The 19,493-nt window shown below is 42.7% G+C and overlaps 3 protein-coding genes across 4 annotated transcripts; 1 reads left to right on the top strand and 2 right to left on the bottom strand.

Moving 5' to 3' along the window:
• Positions 1-847: 847 nt before the first annotated feature.
• Positions 848-6,070, bottom strand: ccni (cyclin I). 2 transcript variants are annotated; one of them, XM_028974702.1, is made up of 7 exons: positions 5,626-6,070; positions 5,041-5,197; positions 4,051-4,185; positions 3,631-3,705; positions 2,899-3,039; positions 2,522-2,752; positions 848-2,252 (listed from the first exon to the last, which is right to left on the bottom strand). In XM_028974702.1, exons 2-7 carry the CDS (start codon positions 5,152-5,154, stop codon positions 1,728-1,730), a joined length of 1,221 nt encoding a protein of 406 aa, XP_028830535.1. In that variant the 5' UTR covers positions 5,155-5,197; positions 5,626-6,070; the 3' UTR covers positions 848-1,727. The 2 variants fall into 2 exon arrangements, with proteins under 2 accessions (XP_028830535.1, XP_028830534.1); XM_028974701.1 differs by having other exon boundaries at positions 5,714-6,067.
• A 769-nt stretch (positions 6,071-6,839) lies between these two features.
• Positions 6,840-11,081, top strand: ccng2 (cyclin G2). The gene is made up of 8 exons (XM_028973793.1): positions 6,840-7,022; positions 7,813-7,961; positions 8,056-8,193; positions 8,346-8,596; positions 8,844-8,922; positions 9,021-9,119; positions 9,415-9,614; positions 10,249-11,081. Exons 2-8 carry the CDS (start codon positions 7,857-7,859, stop codon positions 10,373-10,375), a joined length of 999 nt encoding a protein of 332 aa, XP_028829626.1. The 5' UTR covers positions 6,840-7,022; positions 7,813-7,856; the 3' UTR covers positions 10,376-11,081.
• On the bottom strand, positions 8,013-19,478 carry taf1c (TATA-box binding protein associated factor, RNA polymerase I subunit C). The gene is made up of 15 exons (XM_028973791.1): positions 19,082-19,478; positions 18,479-18,593; positions 18,007-18,056; positions 17,817-17,915; positions 17,646-17,710; positions 17,127-17,374; positions 16,860-16,988; positions 16,644-16,761; positions 15,965-16,036; positions 15,722-15,857; positions 15,517-15,645; positions 15,181-15,358; positions 14,969-15,106; positions 13,543-14,882; positions 8,013-8,613 (listed from the first exon to the last, which is right to left on the bottom strand). The coding sequence occupies exons 1-14, from the start codon at positions 19,217-19,219 to the stop codon at positions 13,561-13,563; spliced, it is 2,937 nt and encodes a 978-aa protein (XP_028829624.1). The 5' UTR covers positions 19,220-19,478; the 3' UTR covers positions 8,013-8,613; positions 13,543-13,560.
• Positions 19,479-19,493: the final 15 nt, after the last annotated feature.

Raw genomic sequence — 19,493 nt, 5'->3', positions numbered from 1 at the left:
GTAAAATAATCATGAATGGTTAAATATTTGGGGTTGCTTTATTGGTTGCCTAGCGGTTAAGGAAGCGGCCCCCGTAATCAGAAGGTTGCCGGTTCAAATCCCGGTCCCCATACACCGTCCCCCGGGCGCCTGTCGTGGCTGCCCACTGCTCACCAAGGGTGATGGTTAAAAGCAGAGGACACGTTTCGTTGTGTCGCCGTGTGCTGTGCTGCAGTGTTTCACAATGACAATCGCCTCACGTGGTCACTTATGTGGCCATTAAACGAAATTGCAATAAAAATCCATGCAGACATCCAAAAATAGGGTAGATTGTTCAGAATTATACACACGTACTTCATTTTAATGTATGGTAATATCATTTAACATTGTGTTTTGACACGGATTGATCATTGAGCATTAATGGATGCCTTTAAAGTGATTGTTTCGTAAAAAAAAATTTATCGTTACCAGGATGTAACAGGGCAGTGGTGGCCTAGCGGGGAACTAAGCAGACTCGTAACAGGAAGGTTGCTGGTTCGAATCCCAATCTGCCAAGGTACCACTGAGGTGCCACTGAGCAAAGCACCGTCCCCACACACTGCTCCCTGGGTGCCTGTCATGGCTGCCCACTGCTCACTCAGGGTGATGGGTTAAATGCAGAGGACAAATTTCACTGTGTGCACTGTGTGCTGTGTATCACGTGTGACAATCACTTCACTTTACTGAGTTAATGTGTGCTGTGCTGTGTGCATTAACAAAGTGCCATGAATTTACAGACGGAAAACTTCAGAATTCATAGTCGCTATGGTCTACACAGCAAAGACTTGAGCCGCATCCAAAAAAACAGACAAACTCACAAACAAGCAAATCAGTGAACTGTTGTTTATTTGACGTTTCGGTGACAGCAGCAACGGCAAAAATCTGGACCCCAGGACAACAGAGCTTTTTACAGGTACAGAGAGCATAGAGGTTTGTTTAGCAAAAGGGAATAATGAAGAATTAAGTTATTATCCCTTTCTTTTACATAAACTTTCCCAATTATGAACTTGCTGGTTTGGTCATAGGCAGAAGACTGTTTAATGCTTTCTTTTTTTTTTTTTTGCAGGACCTTCCACCCTTGTACTCAAAAAGACGCAAACAAGGCCAGAGTATACAGTCCTACCAAGCTTATAAATCAGGCTGCTCATGAAACAAGGTGACTGGGATAAGGAGTGTGTATATATATATTTATATTAGTGTGTTCATATAAAACCTTAAAACCAAAAAAAATTAAACTTAACTTTCCAACTGGGCAATTAAATTTATATTCATTTACATTTCTAGCCTGATTAAGCAGTGTTACAAAACATGCAGATGGTTAGAGACTAAAACTGTGAGAAAAAAAACAAGACACACATCAAATCCTTAAAACTTAAAATAAGAGGTGGGCAGATAGACGTCAGGAGCTAAATGTGCTGCTAAACATCAGGGACTACAAATTTAAAAACAAGTGTGGGGAACTGAACTACCTTTTTTTACAGGTCATTTTTTTCCTTTATGTGTATTTTTTCATAGGTTTTTTTTTTTTACTTTTGTGTTTGTGCTCAACAACTGGTAATGAGATATCAGCAAAAAACAATTTTGTTTTTTTAATGTTTTTTTTTGGCTCATGTCCTGGGGAACAGATGGTGCCAGCGGCTGCGGTACTCTTTTTGGAGGTTTCTTATTTTGAGGTGAAATCAGGATGTGGCTGTTGCGCTGCTGCTTCTTCAGGGGACACGGACAGGCTGCAGTGGGGGACAGGGCGAGTGGCTGCCCCCCTGCTGTGACAGCAAGCTGCTGCAGCCCAAAGCTGGACCCTCCATGACTGACGCCGCATCCTGAGCCGCCTCCTCGTTGTACAGGCGCTTGATCCCATCGAAGAACTCATCCACCTCCATATCCTCCACCTTGCGCTTTGCAGAGGGCTTGCAGCGCAGACGCACTGGTGGCAAAGGGGGAGGTTTAGGAGGGGACAGGAGGACAACTGTGGGGTTTTGGGAAGGAGGTTGGGGGAGGCCGGGTTTGGGGATGTAGGTAGGAGATGGATCCGATTCCCAGGCGTGGCTGTCCTGTGCTGATGGTTCCTGGACAGGGGAGTGGTGCCAGCTGGGCAAGACTCCCCTGGCACAGGATGCCACGGTCTGGTGCAGGGGCTGGTAGATGTACACAGTGTTGGGAGGCAGGGAAACCTGGTGTGTGGATAGGCAACGTGCCACTAGCTCTCTGCAGTGGATTAGTTGAGTGCTGTCAATCTGTCAGAAAAAGCAAAATGAAAATTATTCACCCCCCATTTCAATGCACACTTTACTCTGTTGTCGTATTACTATTTTTTTCTCTGACATGTCAAGTAATGTTCAGGCTACGGATACTGGAGACACAGCAACAGTTTGCATATCTTGTCCAAACAAGGAGGGAAATGTGCGTTTCTATATGTTTCCATGTACACGTTGCAGTGTATTGATCGTAATTTCAGGTATTAATATAATTAGAATATTACTCTGTCGCTTGGAGGAGAGGATACCTGTGCTCTGCGCAGGAGGTCGGCACTGAGAGCTAGCCAGTCAGGACAGCACCTCTCCAGCTCGAGGGTGAGGAGGGCCAGCGCCAGCAGGGAGCCACGAGTCTGCAATAGCGAGTGGTCTGCCATGCAGTGCAGCAGCTGCTGGGTCAGCAGAGCCAAGTGCTGGGACGGGCTCAAGCCCAACAAACCCACTAGGAACGGAGACTTGCAGGACAAAAGCATCACGTGGAACTGAGGCATGGGATGGAGGGAAAAACAAGCGAAGGGAACAAAGTAAAATAAAGGGCTTTTCAGATACACAGTCTACAAACCCGTAAAGTGCTTGCTGAAAAGGTAAGCAAGCAAAATAGGATTTTTGTTTGCATATCAGTACTCACAATATGAATAAAATCCAGTGGTGTTGCTGTGTGCAAGTCCCAGTTGAGCTTATCCAGAATGATCCTCTCCATCCGAAGGATCTCCGAGGGAGAGCAGCCACAGCTGCTGGATGTTGCCAGGTCCCTCAGAGATGGAATCCGCTGCAAACAGACAGGACAGAAATCAGTGTGAAGGATGGGTGACTGACAGACACACACAGAGAAACATCTCCAAGTAGATCCAGACAAGACATTGTTAAGGCCACATCCTCTTGTTCCAGACAGGAAGGACAGTGGCCAGCTGGCTGCAGGAACTTGCTGCAGGAGCTTCACTTCCAGGTCATTTCACAGACAAAGTCTACCTCCCTAACAATGCTGCTGAGTTCATATACAAATGCCTAATTCTTATTCATTTATACTAATTAAAAATAGGCCAAGGAATCATGGGAGACAGTTGGAATCAGCATTTTTTTAAGTTAAGGTTTCCATACGTAACACACATTTTACTGTTTGGTCAACAAGACAACTATGTGCGATGATTTTGCAATTTACAGGGTTAGGTAAGGGAATTAGGCCAGACCTCTGTGTTCCACTGCACGCATTATGGCACAACAGAACTTAATCCTTTCTACAGCACAGAACCTTCTGTGTATCTATGATCTACATGCATTTTAGACACAGAGCGAATACTTCAACTCAGAGTTAATATTTAACCACAGCAGAACAATCTATTCTTGTATGGTATGGCCTCACCTCGTCCTCTTCACTGGTTTTAGCTGCCAGGAAAAAACACGCAATAGCAATGCAGCGAAGATACTTTGGACGGGCCTGAAAAGCAGAAGGACAACAAAGGAATGAGAACAAATGGAAAAGTGGCTTGTGACAATTCTGTGGATTCACGCACACTTCCTGTTCAGTTCCTGGAATGACTAAGCTGTAAAGGACTGATGCAATACCTGGTCACCCAAATCTTTGCAATACTTGCATTTGATTACTTCCCTTGAGGCATTCTATGTGTTTTCCAGCTAGCATCACAACCATGCTATACGATACATTACAATTATACACTTAAAGATTTAACCCTCTAAAGACAATAAATGTTTTGGGCTTGTCTACACAGACATAAAAAGCTGTTTATCAAGGACTTTGTGAAAGAAAATTGTGTTTCAGTACCTTTATTGAGGCCAAAAAGCGGTCCAGGATGCTGATGGCCAGGCAGAGGGTCTCTGGATAGAGCTTGAGTTTGCTGTGCAGATCAGTCAGCCAGCGAACTGCCTCATCCCGCTGAGCAGGGGAGATATCTGTATCCTTGGGGCAGAATGAAATGATAGCTATGGTCATATCACAGAATCACTATGCATTCCAGCCTTAATCTGTTATGTAATGGGTCACCCTGCCCAAAACTGGAACTATCATTTACATCTACTCCTGTTCAACCAGAACTATGGTTGTTGAGGGTCAGCTGAAAGCATTGCTTTAGAAATAAATTACATTGTTGACATGTCCTGCATTACTGTGTTTTTGTACAACCAAAGAATTCAGTCATCTCATCCTCTAAAGCTATAGAAAAGTTGTAATAGGAGGTCATGTGATGCATGGCCTTTATGAGACAAAGATGAATTCTGCTGCCGTGTTAAAGAACCAGCAGTCAGTGTGAGACGCAGAGAGCTGGGGAAATGTGGAGGAGCCATTCATGCTGTCGTCCCACCGAGGGATTAAACGATTGATGGAAGACAGAACACAGACAGGGTAAACTATCACTACAGTGGGGAAAGCATGACATTGTCAAGATTAGTGCTATCAAGTAAAAAATAAATAAATAAATAAATAAATAAAAAATACTTTTAAAAAGGATTTTAGACAAATCCTATTCACAGCCTTGGTCCTAGTAAACCAACAGCATAAGTTTGATTGATAGAAAGTTAAGCCACTTATGTAAGTTGCTCTGGACAAGGGAGTCTGCCAAATGCCATAAACACAATTATCATACTTAAAACACAAAAGATCGTCTCAGGGTTCAATCATTTGAGTCATATTTGCTGAGACTACATAGCTGTGAGAAGCACCAGGAACCAAATATCATGTTGTATCACATGCGATTCATTCAAGCAAAGCTACTGTCCACAACTCGTTCAAACTACATCTAATAACTAAACCCCTCACCTGATTGGAGGGTCTTTTTGGCACATAGACCTTCCACATCTTGGCTTCCCTAGAAGCTGCCTTTTCCAGAAGAAAAGACAGCCTCTGGCTGTCCAAGGGTTCGGAAATCTTCATCACGACCCTTGGACAAGCCTACCTCCACACTGGATACAGCTACCTGTGAGAAGAAACCAGACCACAAAAATAAAGCTTGAAACCCATTCAAATCAGTACGTCCACACCGAGCCGTGACGGTTTTTAACACAATATGCGTTTAAATTGTATATAAACACACTTTACCTACATTACACTTATTTCAAAGTGGAAAGCCAGTTCAACAACAGAAGCACTTTCATTAAAGACAAATAGTTACACATATATTTCAAACTATAAATTAAAAGCAGCTTATAGGCATTATTTGCTACTAAATGTTATTACTAAAAGCAAATTATTATCTAAAACCGAAAATAAAGGGTAAGGCGCCCACAACTATTAGCAAGGAACTGGCCTGCGTTTACGTCAGTCACACACAGCTAGCACGATACTACTTCAGCAGCCTAGCGATGGCGAATAGAAACAAAGAAATGATAAAAGTGCAGGGCTTACTGTGACATAGTGCCACCAAAAAACCATTCGCATTCTCCCGGCGGGAGCGGAATACGCGAATGTTTTCTGTTTCGGGTTTAGCACTGACCTCCCCTTTAAAGCTGTGAGAGCCACAGTCCGACTCGGAAACCATCCGATCCATTAAAATGAAAATAAAAGGATTGGTCGGCTCCGGGGGCCTGGTTTACTCGTCCATGTTGCTCTCCATGTTGCGTCTTATTTGGAGGGATAAAAAAGAAGGAATCCTTCCAAATAGGTGTGGAAAGTAAAAACGGAATAGACGACCGCGTCTACTTCCGAGGAGGGACTGAAAGGGGAAAGAAACCGCTCCGCCCACCGCCGCGCTGCCTCGAACACTGCGCAACCCAACAACGGGCATTTACCACATTAAAGCGCCTAAACCAAAAACCTTTCACCCGTAGACCAAACGTTTCTATGTACATCACCACATTGGGCGCACAAATGTGCGAGAAATGTGAAGGGGCTCGACTTTGCGCTTGGAACTACTTTGTGTGGCGCAGGAGACCTTTAAATATCGTTACATAATGCGTTTTGCTCCGCTCCAGTCTCGCACAGACAAGCGGCGCGCTGCACTTAAAAGAGCCAGAGACCAACGTCCAAGCTTTTTAACAACATTGCTTTTTTTGTACGATAAATGCAGAAAGCGTTTCGCGTGTTTGATTCTGTGCGCCGCAACCACAAAGGGTTTTTGAACCCAGCTCCGTGTCAGCGCCGCTCCTTTCGAGTCTATTTTTAATTAACCAATGCTCGTTGTGTGCGTTTCAGCATGTCATGAAACGTATTTTCTTTCAGAAATCTCACTTTAAAGCTAATCTCTTCCTTTATTTTCGCAGGTAAATCATGCATACTACAATAATATCAAAACTTGTTAAATAGGGAATGACGCCACTATACTAAAACGTCATGCTAACTAAATAACTCACTATAAAATAAAAAACAAAGGGAAATATGTTTAAACCAATAAAAACGTAAGACATTTAAAGCAGATAGCCAATGATAAGCAAGGATTTTGGGCGGACTTTTTGAACGCTGCAATTGCGCGGTCAACCATTGGTCCATACGTCTGTCAGTCAAAACCCTTCCTTGTCCAACCAAGTATCGCCATTTGTGCACAATTCCACAACAATCGCATCCGTGTGCGATTAAATAACGACGTTATAGCGCGTAATGAATCGAACGGGGTCGAACGCGTCACGCCAACGACCTAATTGCTAGTTTGTTTATTTACGTGGCGTACGTGCCCGTTTTCTGCCAGTGTGACGTCACGGTGGGCGTGGAGAAAAAAAAAAGCAACAACAAAAACGGGAGAGAATCGGAGAAGGAAACAAGACAACAGGAGGAGGTCGAGCGTAGAAAATGTCCTCATAGAATTTCAGGTATTTTTTTTTATTTACTTCATAGGGCATCATAGCTCAGCCACAAATGTCCCCGCGGTGCTAGACAGCCGTGTTCGCGTCTCCGAATGCTTGACCCAGTTTAAAAAAAAAAAAACAGTCTTATGTGCTTCTGTGTTGGGTTTCTCCCGGTGATTACAAAGGCACTTTTCTCGCTGACCTGTCTCGCTTTGTCGAAAATAAACGTGCCGCGCGGCATTTACTTGCGATGTAGTCTGGATTTCAAGTCACCCCGATGAATTATTTCGACGAGCCACTGGCGCTGGTTTATTGTGCATGTCTGGGATGCCCCGCGTTAGATTCATTTGTCCGTAAGACTGATGCACAGTTTAAGACGTTTAAACGCGAAACAAAACGCCGAGTGTTTTTTTTTTTTTTTTGGTTTGTTTTTCACCGTGACAAGGCACCAGAAAAACTAGGTATTTTCCTCGGAGCAGGGTTCGCCAGACCCCTCCCCCGAGGTCGACGGCCGCTGGAGCCGTCGTTCCTTCCTCCTTTCCGCGGCTGCGACTTTATTTATCCGGCTTGTCGCCGTCTCCGACCGGTACCCGCATTCGGTCGCTTTTACTTTTGCTTCGTCGATTTCGGGCCGATTTGGTTGCGGATGGCATTTTTACAGAAGAGGCGTCAACCGACGAAATGTGACACCGGATCCCAGCTGACCAAAGGGGGCTGGGCGCAGCTCGACCCGACGCTATGTCGAGTCCGGAGAAATATTTACCACGTTTTCTTTTTTTTTTTTTTTTTTTTAACTCCCCGACTGTCCCAACAGGTTTTATACCGCCGTAGAGGAGAACTAAACATCAAGGTTGAGCCATGGAGGCCTTCAGACTTATGAAGGAGCTGAAGGCGAATTTCGAGCAGGAGGCCAACTACCTGCCGAAGGAAGCTGGGCTCAGCCTGATCGAGTCGACGCAGCAGGTACATTTAACACACACACACACATACACAATGCTCAACGCATGCATATAAAATGTTATTTATTCAGTCTTTTTTTACGTTGACATGTTTACAGAATGGAAATGGAATTTCAGCAAAGTGTCGAGATGCCAAAGTGGAGGATCTCTGGAGCCTGACCAGTTTCTTTGGTTACGGTACCCAGACCTTCGTTCTTGCAGTGAACCTGCTGGACAGATTTTTGGCCATGATGAAGGTTCGTCCTTTATTGCCAGCACAGCAAATTACACAATAGTAACATCAGGCATCAGGGGGAAAGGTTATTAGCTAAAAATGTGAGCTGTGCGACTTAAATCACGTGGCAGTCTAGGGGGGAAAATAATCTTATGTAATCTGTTTTCATCCAAGGTCCAGCCCAAGCACTTGGCCTGCATCAGCATTGGCTGTCTCCACATCGCCGCCAAAGTGCTCGAAGAAGAGTGCAATGTTTCTACCACCCATGAACTTATACGCATCAGCCAGTGCAAATTCACAGTCTCAGACCTCAGTCGAATGGAGAAGATCATTTCAGAGAAGCTCAATTTGCAGTTCCGACCAGTCACAGCCTTAACCTTTTTGCACTTGTACCACGCCATTGCACTCTCACATACCTCAGAAAGGTACGACGACATTCCACCTGCAAAATGACAAGTACATAAGCACAGTGCAGACCAGACATTTTCAATAACAGCCTCCAAACTTTGAACCACTGTATGTGTGTATATAGGTCACTGTGTAACTACATAAAATATATACCTAGGGAAGTGTAACAAAGTTCAAGATTCTGGCTTCTGAATAACTTTTCCAACATGTTATACCAACACGTGCCTAATTCTGTTTTTTTTTTTTTTTTTTTATGTTGTACAGAAAAGAAACTCTAAATCTGGACAAGCTAGAGGCCCAGCTAAAAGCCTGCCTTTGTCGGATAGTTTTTTCCAAAGCTAAAGTAAGCTCCAACTTTCAAGATTTATAATTGCATGCAAAAACGCTGATATGAGAGAGAGAGAGACAGCGTTTTATTAATATTTTCCTCCCTTCTTCCAGCCATCGGTGCTCGCTCTCTCACTCCTCACCCAGGAGATCGAGTCATTACAATCTGTTGACATGCAGGAGATAGCCGAGCGTATCCAGGCACATTTAAAGGTAAGCTGACGCAGTCAGGACAGGGAGATTCTACGTAGTCTGTTGAATCTTACATGTCATGTATGCTGAATGTAGCCCAAAGATAAGTCAGTGCATCGCAGTGATGACAAGCAACACGTTATTCAGACCAAAAGGCACATGAATAAGAAACGTCCTCACTTTAAGTTGTCTTTGGTGTTGCAAAGGAAAAGAATGCCGGTCCACTTGAGCTATTTTAACACTTGAGACAGACAGGTCAAAACAGTCCAAAACAGGAATATTGTGTAACGACCATTTTTTCCCTTTCCTTTTCCAGATAGCTGACAGCGACTTGTTGTACTGGAGGGAGTTGGTGGCTAAATGTTTGGCTGACTATGCTTCACCTGAATGTAGTAAACCAGACAACAAAAAACTGGTCTGGATTGTCTCTAGACGAACTGCTCAGCATTTGCAAGGCAGTTATTACGGACCGGAGCTGCCCACGATCCCAGAGGGGGCTTGGGATGAGAGTGAAAGGTAAAAATGGCGTGAATAAAAATCTGCAGTTATCTTTGAGGGGGAAGAAGAAGCACAATAATATTTGTGTAGCATTACCCAGAGAGAGTGAAACAGAATGACTGATATGTTCAGCACTACTTCTTGGGGAGTATTCTGTTCAACGTGAAAATGAAACATCGGGACACCACGCTGCCTTTTTGTTTAGGTAGACACCAAGAGTACAGAGAGATCACACACTTCCAATATTGCACAGTATACTTTAGCCCGTCCCATTCTATTGCCATAATTTCCTCCAAACACTGACTGCAAGGAAATAGTCACAGCATTTTTTTTACAGCATTTATGTAGGGTGGTAGTAGCCTAGTGGGTAACACACTCGCCTATGAACCAGAAGACCCGGGTTCGAATCCCACTTACTACCATTGTGTCCCTGAGAAAGACACTTAACCCTAATACCTGTAATACTGATTGTAAGTTGCTCTGGATAAGGGCGTCTGATAAATGTTGTGCTGTAAATGTAAATGTAGTCACATCCTGATTACGAAGCTGACTCAGAGACGCCTCGATTAGGCAGTGGTGTCTACCTGTAGATAGGTGTGTCAGAGTGTGACGCAGTTGACTGATACTGTTTTCATTCTTCCCCATTCTGAAGCGAGGACCTGTCTGATGACGCCAGCTCTGGGGAGGAGTGCCTGAGCAGCTCCCTGGGCAGTGACGCAGAGGGGCTCTACTTCCCTACACACTATTGTAGCAAAGGCCGGAAGGCACACACCTCCTAAAACTGCCTATAATGTGCCTAAGACTCCACTTATGACTACTCACCCTTCATGTTCATCTTCCCAGCTCTTCTCAAGGAATTCTACTTCTTATGACCAATCCATATACTGTCACAATTTTTTAAACGTAAAAAAGAAAAAAAATTGCACAATGCTGGCAGCTGAATTAACTTCAAAGATGTTTAAAATCTTTTAAACTTTTATGTAGCCATGTGTTATTAGTATCTGGTGCATGTTTGGATGTGTCACATTCCAGGCAACTTAACACATCAAGATGTTAGACTGTTATAGAGAAAGGACTGTTGAAGTGTAATTCTCTAGTGTGTGTCTACTTTGCACAGTTTTGCATAACATGTTATCAAGCGAGCTACACGCCTGGAACAGTTCATCTCCCCAAGGTTATGCAGTTGAAATTTAGATTTCAGAATGTGTGCATGGTGTTCAGATAGCGTTTGTTTATAAGGTGTGTGTGTGTGTGTGTGAGGGTCTTCAATTTTGCCAATTTAGTCTCAGTTTAGTCATAATCTGTAGATCGAATGGGAAAATGTGTAGAGAATGTTTAGAAAACATAAAATGTAAAAAAAAAAAAAAGTCTATAAGTGTAAATTATGTAAAATGTGTATAGTACAGTGTAGATATTAATTTATTTATTATTATTTTTTTGCCACATTCTATGAAGACATTAAAAAATACTATTTTGAAAATCAAACTGTTTGGTGTCTGACCACTTGCCAAAATGCCCAACTATGAACAAAATGCACATTAACCACAGCAACATGTTCTACACGAAGGAAGCAAATTAGTAAAATCTCAAGTTTTAAATGTTTTGTGATTCCACTAGGACACCGGAGATAAATTGTTATCGGAGTAGCTGACACTATGATCTTATCAGGTTTATTCATTTGAGACAACTCCACCTTTGAAATGCACATCAAACATTTATGTGCTGTATGTTCAGACAACCGATCACTATTGCACTGTGCATGAAACACAGCCTGTTCTACTTACTCACAAAACCCAAGAGCACTTCTCGTTCCAATTCAGACGGTACATAGCACTAAGCCGTTCAAGAAGTGGGGTTTCCTTAATAACTGGCGTTGCTAATAACTAAAAACTGATCAAGCGAAGTAGGTCACTTGGCAGTTGACATTACACTGTAACATAGACAGAAGACAGGAGCTTAAATGACCTCTGCCACAGGTCAGATGAGACCCTTAAGAGAAGTCAGGTCATGAGACTACTTAGGCTGCAAGACAACAGACCAGCATGTGATGACAGAAAACAGTTGACTATCTGTTAGACCAGCTGTCGGTATGTTGGGTAATAAAATGAATTTTTTTCAGCACGGAATGACAGATATTCAACAACGTACAAATCTGTTCTACTCGGAGTTACAAGGTACAGAGCTTGCGCAGCACTGAACCAAAAAGCAAGCAAGTGTTCATATACCCTCCATCAAAGTACCAAAACTAGTGCTGCACGATTAATCTAATCGCAATCGTAGTCGCGATGTCAGTCTGTGCGATTACATGAACGCAAAAAGCTGCGATTTAAATGATTAGTACATGGATTGGATCGGCAACATATCCGATCCATTCTCTCGTTCTCTCAAAGTTTGCGAGCTGACTAAAGTCTCACTTCAGTCGGATGTGACGTGTTTGGTCACATGACTTTTGATTCGGAGACATATGGTTAGACGGCGCATGACGAGCTGCATCGTACGTCAATGTCGCCGCCATATTGCGATATGCTCTGCTGTGCCGTGAAGCATATACATGTCTATGGAGAGATGTGCATAAAAATGCCTCACTCTTGTGCCACTGTACGTTCCAAACCAGATCCCAGGGAATTACATTTCATAGGTAAGGCTGGACAATTGTTTTGAATATATTTGGCCATTATAAAATCCCGCTAAGCTAGACTAAGCTAACGAAGCTATGCATTCCTGTGTTCAAGTCAGCCTCCAAACAACGTTTTGGCTAAACGTAGGCATTAACTATTTAGACTGTTCTTAGCTGTTTAGTTAACTTTTCTCAAACTTTGAAGGTTTCCTAAAGAAATTCACCTCAGTTTACAAATCTTAACCTTAGCTAAGCTAGCAAAGCTATGCATCCCTGTGTTCAAGTCAGCCTCCAAACAACGTTTTGGTTAAATGTAAGATTTTATAATGGCCAAATATAATCAAAACAGTTGTTCGACGGTAATGTAAAAGAGTTTTTTGTGATTTATTTAATTTAGTAGAATATTGTATTTTGAAAGCACTGGGCATTTCAGGTTGTTATAAGTAGTTTGGATGTTTCACTTTGAAATTAAACATTTCACTATTAGTATGCGACTTTTCATTGATATACAAGCAAGTGTCCTTTATCATATCGCAATCGCATATCGCAATATTGATCTCAATAATCGCAATATGTCTTTTTCCCCAAATCGTGCAGCCCTGACCAAAACTAAAGCTGAGTGATAAATGAAAATCACAATTCTTCATTAGATAATTACTACAGGACCCACAATGTTCCTCTGTCAAGGCACCACACCCTTTGGAAACCAGCAGCCAGCGAGTCAACAAGTGAACAAGTGTAAGCTAATGACGAGCTTGCCTTGACAACTGACAGTCTCCAGTGTCGTTGGAGGTGGTTTAGTTATGCCTCGTCCAACACTGAACAGACCGCAGTCCATGAGGATAACATTTCAAGTTCACAACTACGGAAAAGCAGCAGCTTAATTCTGCATAGCTGAAAGTGGCACAAAGCAGAGTGGGACTAATAGCGATATCAAGTTTTCACGTTGTTATATAATATAAAGGAATGAAGCAGAAACCAAACTACAGATGCTGTGATATAATGGCCAAAAAAAAATACAGCCAAAAATACTTAATCCAGATTCTAAAACAAACCAATCAACTCCATATTTGAGCAATCACGATGAAACAGAATGAATCCTACCCCATGTAGAGAGGAGTACACATGGAATAAAAATGGAAAGCCTGCAGATGAATGTGCTACATTGCTAAAATATATATTTTTTTTGTTGGAAGCAAACGGTTGGTGGGAAGAAAGTTTGCGATTTTAGTCTTAGATCATATTGCCCAGTCCCTACCCCAGAATATAGAGCAATAAAGCACAATAACACAATTCCAAAGCAACAAATAACAAAGTCAAAACACTTACCCTGCCAGACCCATGCACTCAGAAGCCCATTCGAGATTTCTTCTTAGGTTGGGAAGACATGGTACCCTGGGAGGCTCTGAATGGAAGAAGCTGCTGAGAATATGACAGACTTGACTGCTGAGAAGATGAGACCAATGGAGACTGCATAGAGTAGATGCTTTGGTGCATGGGCTCTTGTGCCCCAAACAGCGAGTTGAGGTAATCCTGGCTCTCCAGCCTGGCTTTTTTCTTTACTTCTGACCGGCCTGTGTCTGGATCAGGAAGCGAAGGAAGCTGAGATGCTCCCTTTTCTTTTTCAGAGCTCTCATTTGCTGTTGTGGAAGGATAGCATGCGTCATACTCAGTGGAAGTCAGTTTTCGATCTCCATTCTTGGTTGATGACAGCTGTTCACTCTGAGGTGAGACAACAAGGGCCCCGTCATCCCAATCAGAGCCCAGGTCTTGACTGGCTGAAGACCACCCGGAGTTCTCCATGTCAGACTGGTAGCTGGCTAAAGAACTGAAGCTTCCAGACAACGAAAAGCGTTTACGTGCCTTGGCCTTCTTCAACTGACGCCTCCTCTGCAGGGCCCTAACTTTTCCCTCCTGGTTTAGCCCCAGCTTGTCGTCCCACCATTGCTTCCAGTTACCCTGCCAGGCATGGTTCATCCTCTGGCTCAGGTCATCATGCCACTCAGAGGCAGAGACAGGGTCAGGAATTGGCAAAACAGGCAGTGGAGGCAGATAGGTGAGACTATGGACCAAAACGTCCCTCCTGCTCATAGAGTCCTTCATTACTTTCCTTGTATTCTGAATGCTATCATCCACAACTGGGTCTTTTTGGGGCAGGTCGTGGGGTAGAAAATCCACGTTCCTGTAAAAGTGGGGAAGGGACTGTTTGGCTGGCAACTGGAAAAACTTTGTGAGCCATTTAGTCCACCTCAAAATGACTCTCTTTCCAACCTTTAATGTATTTTCTGATCTAACTGTATGTGACAAAGTCTTAGATGACTGTGATGTTGGGGGTCTTTGGTTAATGTCCAACTCTACACCAAAATGATGGGGAATGTCTGTGTCGTCATTGAGTACCACTTCTAAACCACTAGGAATTATCCTGTGACCCTGGCTGTCATCACAATCTTCTCCTGAACTATTGTTAAAACTGGCAGGTAGTGATTGTGGGGTCTTGTCTGTTGCACTCTGTTCCTTTTCATGATCTGAAACCTGAGTGATTGCAGAGGCCTCATTGCTGCCTTCAGCATCAGTGTGCAGCTTCAAAGTCTGATAGAAAATGTCCCCAGCCTCTGACAGCTGACACACACAAAGGTACTCAGGCTGTCTGCTGTGAATAGCCGCTAGACCTGCAGGGAGACAAGGGTAGACATTTTGTTAGCTGCTGATGAGATAAACCAGCTCAGCTTCAGAAACTACTGCTCTGGACTCTTACCAGCAGCTGGCACTGCCAGCCTCTCCTGAGCTCTGTGCTGCCTATGAGGAAAATGCACAGGCAGGTGGGCCAGACATTCACTGGGGCTGTGTAGCTTTTGACAAGGTCCTTTGGCAATGCAGGCGTTCTCCCTGCCACCTAAAACACGCACGGTTTAACAACAAACTCATGCCAATCTGACCAACATGAAGGTCTATGAAAAGCTGTCTCACCAGAGTACTGCAGAAGCATGAGTTCCTGGGACCGCTGGGAGCCCAGAATCACAACGTTGCTCCGTGTAGGTGTCGAGGAAGCCAACACATGGGCAAACATGGGTGGGTGCTTCATACAGTGATCCTTCTTCAGCATGGGCACATAGGGCATCCGCTCATCCATGATATATGTAGAGTACTATCAGAAAAAAAAAAATCTTATGAAGCCATATCAACATGAGAGTAGTACAGTGAATGTTACATTAAATATAATTAGTTAAATGAATAATTAAATGCTGCTTTTGCATATCAGCTTTGCTGTGTCGTGTGAATTTGATAATAATGTCTTTTTTGTACCTGTGTTGTTATTAGGTGGTGATGAGCATGAACTTCACTTAAATACTGTAGCAAAATAACTCTCTCCCCGCTTTGGCAGTCAAATTCTTTTCCAATGCGGAATAAAGTTTGGCCATTGTTCTGACTTGCCTGAAGATGTAAAAAAAAAAGTTTATGTAAAAAAAAAAAGGTTCCATTGCAATTTTTATGTCACAAATCAGCTCACCCTGAAGTCACTAAGCTCTGCTCCTGTCCTGTCAGCATAGACAATGACTCTGGGGTGGGCGGAAAATTCACACCAATGCCACAGAGACTTTGCATTGAAATAAAGGTTTGAATGCTCCTCACGGACTTTCTGTAAACTGATAAGTAGATTAAGACAATGTTAAAAAAAAATCCACACAACACTTCTATTGTGACTGAACAAAGTCTTGCCCTCAAAAGTACAGAAGACAGAGACAAATCTTACCCCTTTCCCACTGTCCACAGATAGACAGATCCACTCTCACTAGCCACCAGCAACTCATTTGAGATGTGAGGACTACATAAGAAAATATTTTGTCAGAGAATGCCTTCAAAAATTAAATTGTAAATTAAACACAGCACTGTGCCAAGCTACATGCTAGTGTAAGGTAAGGTCACAATGATTAGTTACATGGTGACGTGTAATTGTGGGCATACAGCAACTCAGCTGTGTTAATGTTAATTTTTTGGCTGCATTAAATATTTTAAATTAATACACAGTGTAAAACGGAAGGAATCTGATTACTGACAGACTTCACTCATTGCACCTCCTCATTCTGCATGACCAAAACCTGGGCCCATCAACAAGTTACATGTGCAAACAAGTGATCAAGCATTGGCAGTTGGAAAATGTTTCCCATAGTCTGAACTAAAAAGAAAATGTCATGTAGAAACAAATTAGTAAATATATTAGAATCCTTTAGACTCTGAGGAAACCAGAGAAGTTGCACCAACATATGGAAAGCATACAAAATTCAGCACCCTCTCCCCTCCGGAAGCACTACCCACTCCACCACCACCACTTCAATGTTTGTCTAAATCGTTCATTGACTTATTAGACAGGCTGCCTGGTGATGTGTACTGGACTGCTCCGGTCTCTTCTCTCAGCACACACTCCAACCAACCTGACAACAAGGCATGTGGATGGCTGGTCTGTCTGAATGACCTCAAGAGCTCGAGGCTTCACATCCCTGGCAACAACCCACGCACCACAAAAGTAGTCAGAGCGCACCCCTACACAGGCTGTGAAAGCAAAATATGACAAATGTTTACATTAATAAGCATACTGTGAAGACTATGATTAATCCTTCAGCTGTATATTGTGTCAGTCAGAGGCTCACCTGTTTGCTGCATGGTGCCAGCAAAAATTTGCCTCACTGGTCCATTGAGAGTGAATGAGATGGGTTCGCCATTTCGTTTGAGCCTAGGACCATCCTCTTTATTGTTCTTCAGTGTAACTTGTTGGAAAGCTTGTGTCCATTATTAAGGAAACATGAGCTGAAATAATTATTGATCAAACTGTTTTCCAGCCATATCTTTGTCACTTATTTTCAGTAATACAGGCAGTGATACAGCAAAGGTAAAAAAGAAAAAATGCTACAGGATACAAAGTGAATGTAGATTAGCATCAGCAGCAGACACTAGACAGCCTTTAGGGGATCTGTGAAATTCTGAGTAGGGAATGTAGCTCATAGCGCCTCCTGTAGCTGCCTCTCTGAACTGCGCTATGTCCCTCTGGAGAGACAGCTCCTCATGTAGCAGTTCACCCAACAGGGATGGGGGAATGTCATGCATGACGTCTTTGAAAAGGTTGTCATAGCACCGTGCGCGTCTACTATAATAAGTAACTGGGCACCTGGAAGTAGAGAATATCATCCTATCATAATGTATTTAAGAGTGGACTCATTAAGAGCATTTTCAACTTTCAGCATATATCCATGACATATGTGCTTCTTATTCCAAATAAAAATCCTTAACCAGGGAGACACACCATTCGTTTAGGAACATGTGTAATGAACTTAATATTGCTTACTAAAAACACACTGTACATTGATGTAAATCTTCATTTTAAAATGTATTCATCTACTGATTCATAAGTGTAGTCTTATATTTATATATATCCTTACGTCTTATATTTCATTTGGTGCAAAAACGTCCCCATCTTTAGTCCAACGTTTACTTGTCGCTCATTCTAAAGAAAAAAAATAAGCTTATATAAAGAGATGCATAAATATATGTATACATTCAGAGGAAAGGATTCATGCAAAAGACAGAACATCAGAAAGCAGATCTCTCACCGTTTTGATTCCCTTTCTTCTAAAACAAAAATGTTTATTAAAAATATGGCTCGCTGTCCCAAAAGCATCCGCTGAATAAAATTGGTAAAAATTGTGCATCTGCAAAAATATATACATATATAACATTAAAAATAATGAGATATTTCAACATTATAATACACACATGCAAAAAAAAAAAAAAGTACATTACATGTTTCTGAAAGTCTGCTGGATCTGTGGAGGGACATGACAATATGCCAGCTAAAGGAAAATGAAGAGATTTCATTAGTAAATATTATGCTATTTTCGATACTACAGGGATAAAAAACAAACAAACAAACCCAGTTTTACACAAAGAAAAGAATAAATAAACAAATTGATAAATATATACAAAAAATTATAAATACACAAAGGACAACAGAAGATAAGAATGTGAAGAAGTCATGTCTAATTGTTGACTGAAAAATTGATCAGAAAAAAATTTGTAATACCCTAATACACCCACATGCACGAGTGGTTGTAGCCTATTGGGTAATACACTCACCTATGTCCCTGTCACTACTGATTGTAAGTGCTCTGGATAAGAGCATCTGATAAAAGCTGTAAATGTAAATATAAGGGCAGTAATTACTTTTTTCTGATCAACTTATCAAGTCAACATATATAGCTTTGTGCGCACATACCTTTCCTTGGCGAGCGAAAAGGTGTTACTATCGGATGAACAGGAGCCCACTTGTCAGCACTAACTTGGAACTGCGTTTCAAACTGCCACTGATCCAGGGTCTCAGATTGGCCTTGCTGCAAGGCAAACGTGTAAATACTACATGATTAACCCTGCAAGCACCAGTCGCGAGCTGGGTAACAATTTGGTCCAGTCACAGACCAGTATCCCGCAAGATGATATTTTTCAGCATTTTGTCACTGCAGCTATAACTTGCACTGGGCATGCCACAAAGGCTACTTCAGGCTACTGAACTGCAACACCCAGACTATTTTAGAACTGCTGCTGCTCCAGTATCCGAGGACAACTTTGGAATGGAAGCTGTTCACGATGAAAAAACGTACACGTCCTATAAAATATGAACTCGTTTTGAATGAGCCCTGCGGAGGAAAACTTTAAACACCATCGGGTAGTGTCACGCCCGCAGATAGTGAACAGGATTAATGGAATTCACGGAGAGATGTCAACGTGGTTTGAAACCGCACACACATCTCTATCGACCGCCGTCAAATTCCAAACCTGACTCATGTTTTAACATTTGGTAGAGATACGCAAAAGAACTCACCCCAATCCGAGGATCCCTGGATGCCAGCACTTGCTTATAAGATTCCCAGCCTCCGACGTCGCCGTGCGCGTTTTTCGCCTCGGCGGGGCCGCTGGAATAAATACTCGGGAAGAGCGGGTTTGGGAATTTGTTGTCCATATCAAAAGCTGGACGAGCGACCAGAAGCGGGCCGGCCTACCGACCGCACTAAACAAGCCCGGGCATGTTGTTGTTAAGCGTAAATACGTCTCGTCTTCACGATATAAAAAAAAAACGCTTTTTCAAAACGGAAGGTACTTAACATACAAACATCGACTAAGTAATCGATCCCACGAACACAACAGATAAATACATTAGTTTAAAAAAAACATCGCGCACACGTGGGACCGAAACGTTCCACCTCGCCAGGAACCGCGTGCGGCTTCCGCAACCG

Source organism: Denticeps clupeoides, chromosome 3 (assembly GCF_900700375.1).
Source record: "Denticeps clupeoides chromosome 3, fDenClu1.1, whole genome shotgun sequence".
Taxonomy (NCBI): Eukaryota; Metazoa; Chordata; class Actinopteri; order Clupeiformes; family Denticipitidae; genus Denticeps; species Denticeps clupeoides.
Note: the sequence above shows the minus strand (reverse complement) of the source record. Positions and strands in the feature narration are given on the sequence as shown.

Coding starts and splice junctions, on each gene's coding strand:
- ccng2 (XM_028973793.1), top strand. CDS start 7,857: ATGGAGGCCTTCAGACTTATGAAGGAGCTGAAGGCGAATTTCGAGCAG. Junction 7,962..8,055: donor TGATCGAGTCGACGCAGCAG/GTACATTTAACA, acceptor ACATGTTTACAG/AATGGAAATGGAATTTCAGC. Junction 9,120..9,414: donor GTATCCAGGCACATTTAAAG/GTAAGCTGACGC, acceptor TTCCTTTTCCAG/ATAGCTGACAGCGACTTGTT.
- ccni (XM_028974702.1), bottom strand. CDS start 5,154: ATGAAGATTTCCGAACCCTTGGACAGCCAGAGGCTGTCTTTTCTTCTG. Junction 4,186..5,040: donor CAAAAAGACCCTCCAATCAG/GTGAGGGGTTTA, acceptor TTCTGCCCCAAG/GATACAGATATCTCCCCTGC. Junction 2,753..2,898: donor CACTGGATTTTATTCATATT/GTGAGTACTGAT, acceptor CCCATGCCTCAG/TTCCACGTGATGCTTTTGTC.
- taf1c (XM_028973791.1), bottom strand. CDS start 19,219: ATGGACAACAAATTCCCAAACCCGCTCTTCCCGAGTATTTATTCCAGC. Junction 15,858..15,964: donor CTGTGGACAGTGGGAAAGGG/GTAAGATTTGTC, acceptor TCTACTTATCAG/TTTACAGAAAGTCCGTGAGG. Junction 15,359..15,516: donor ACCACCTAATAACAACACAG/GTACAAAAAAGA, acceptor TTTTTCTGATAG/TACTCTACATATATCATGGA.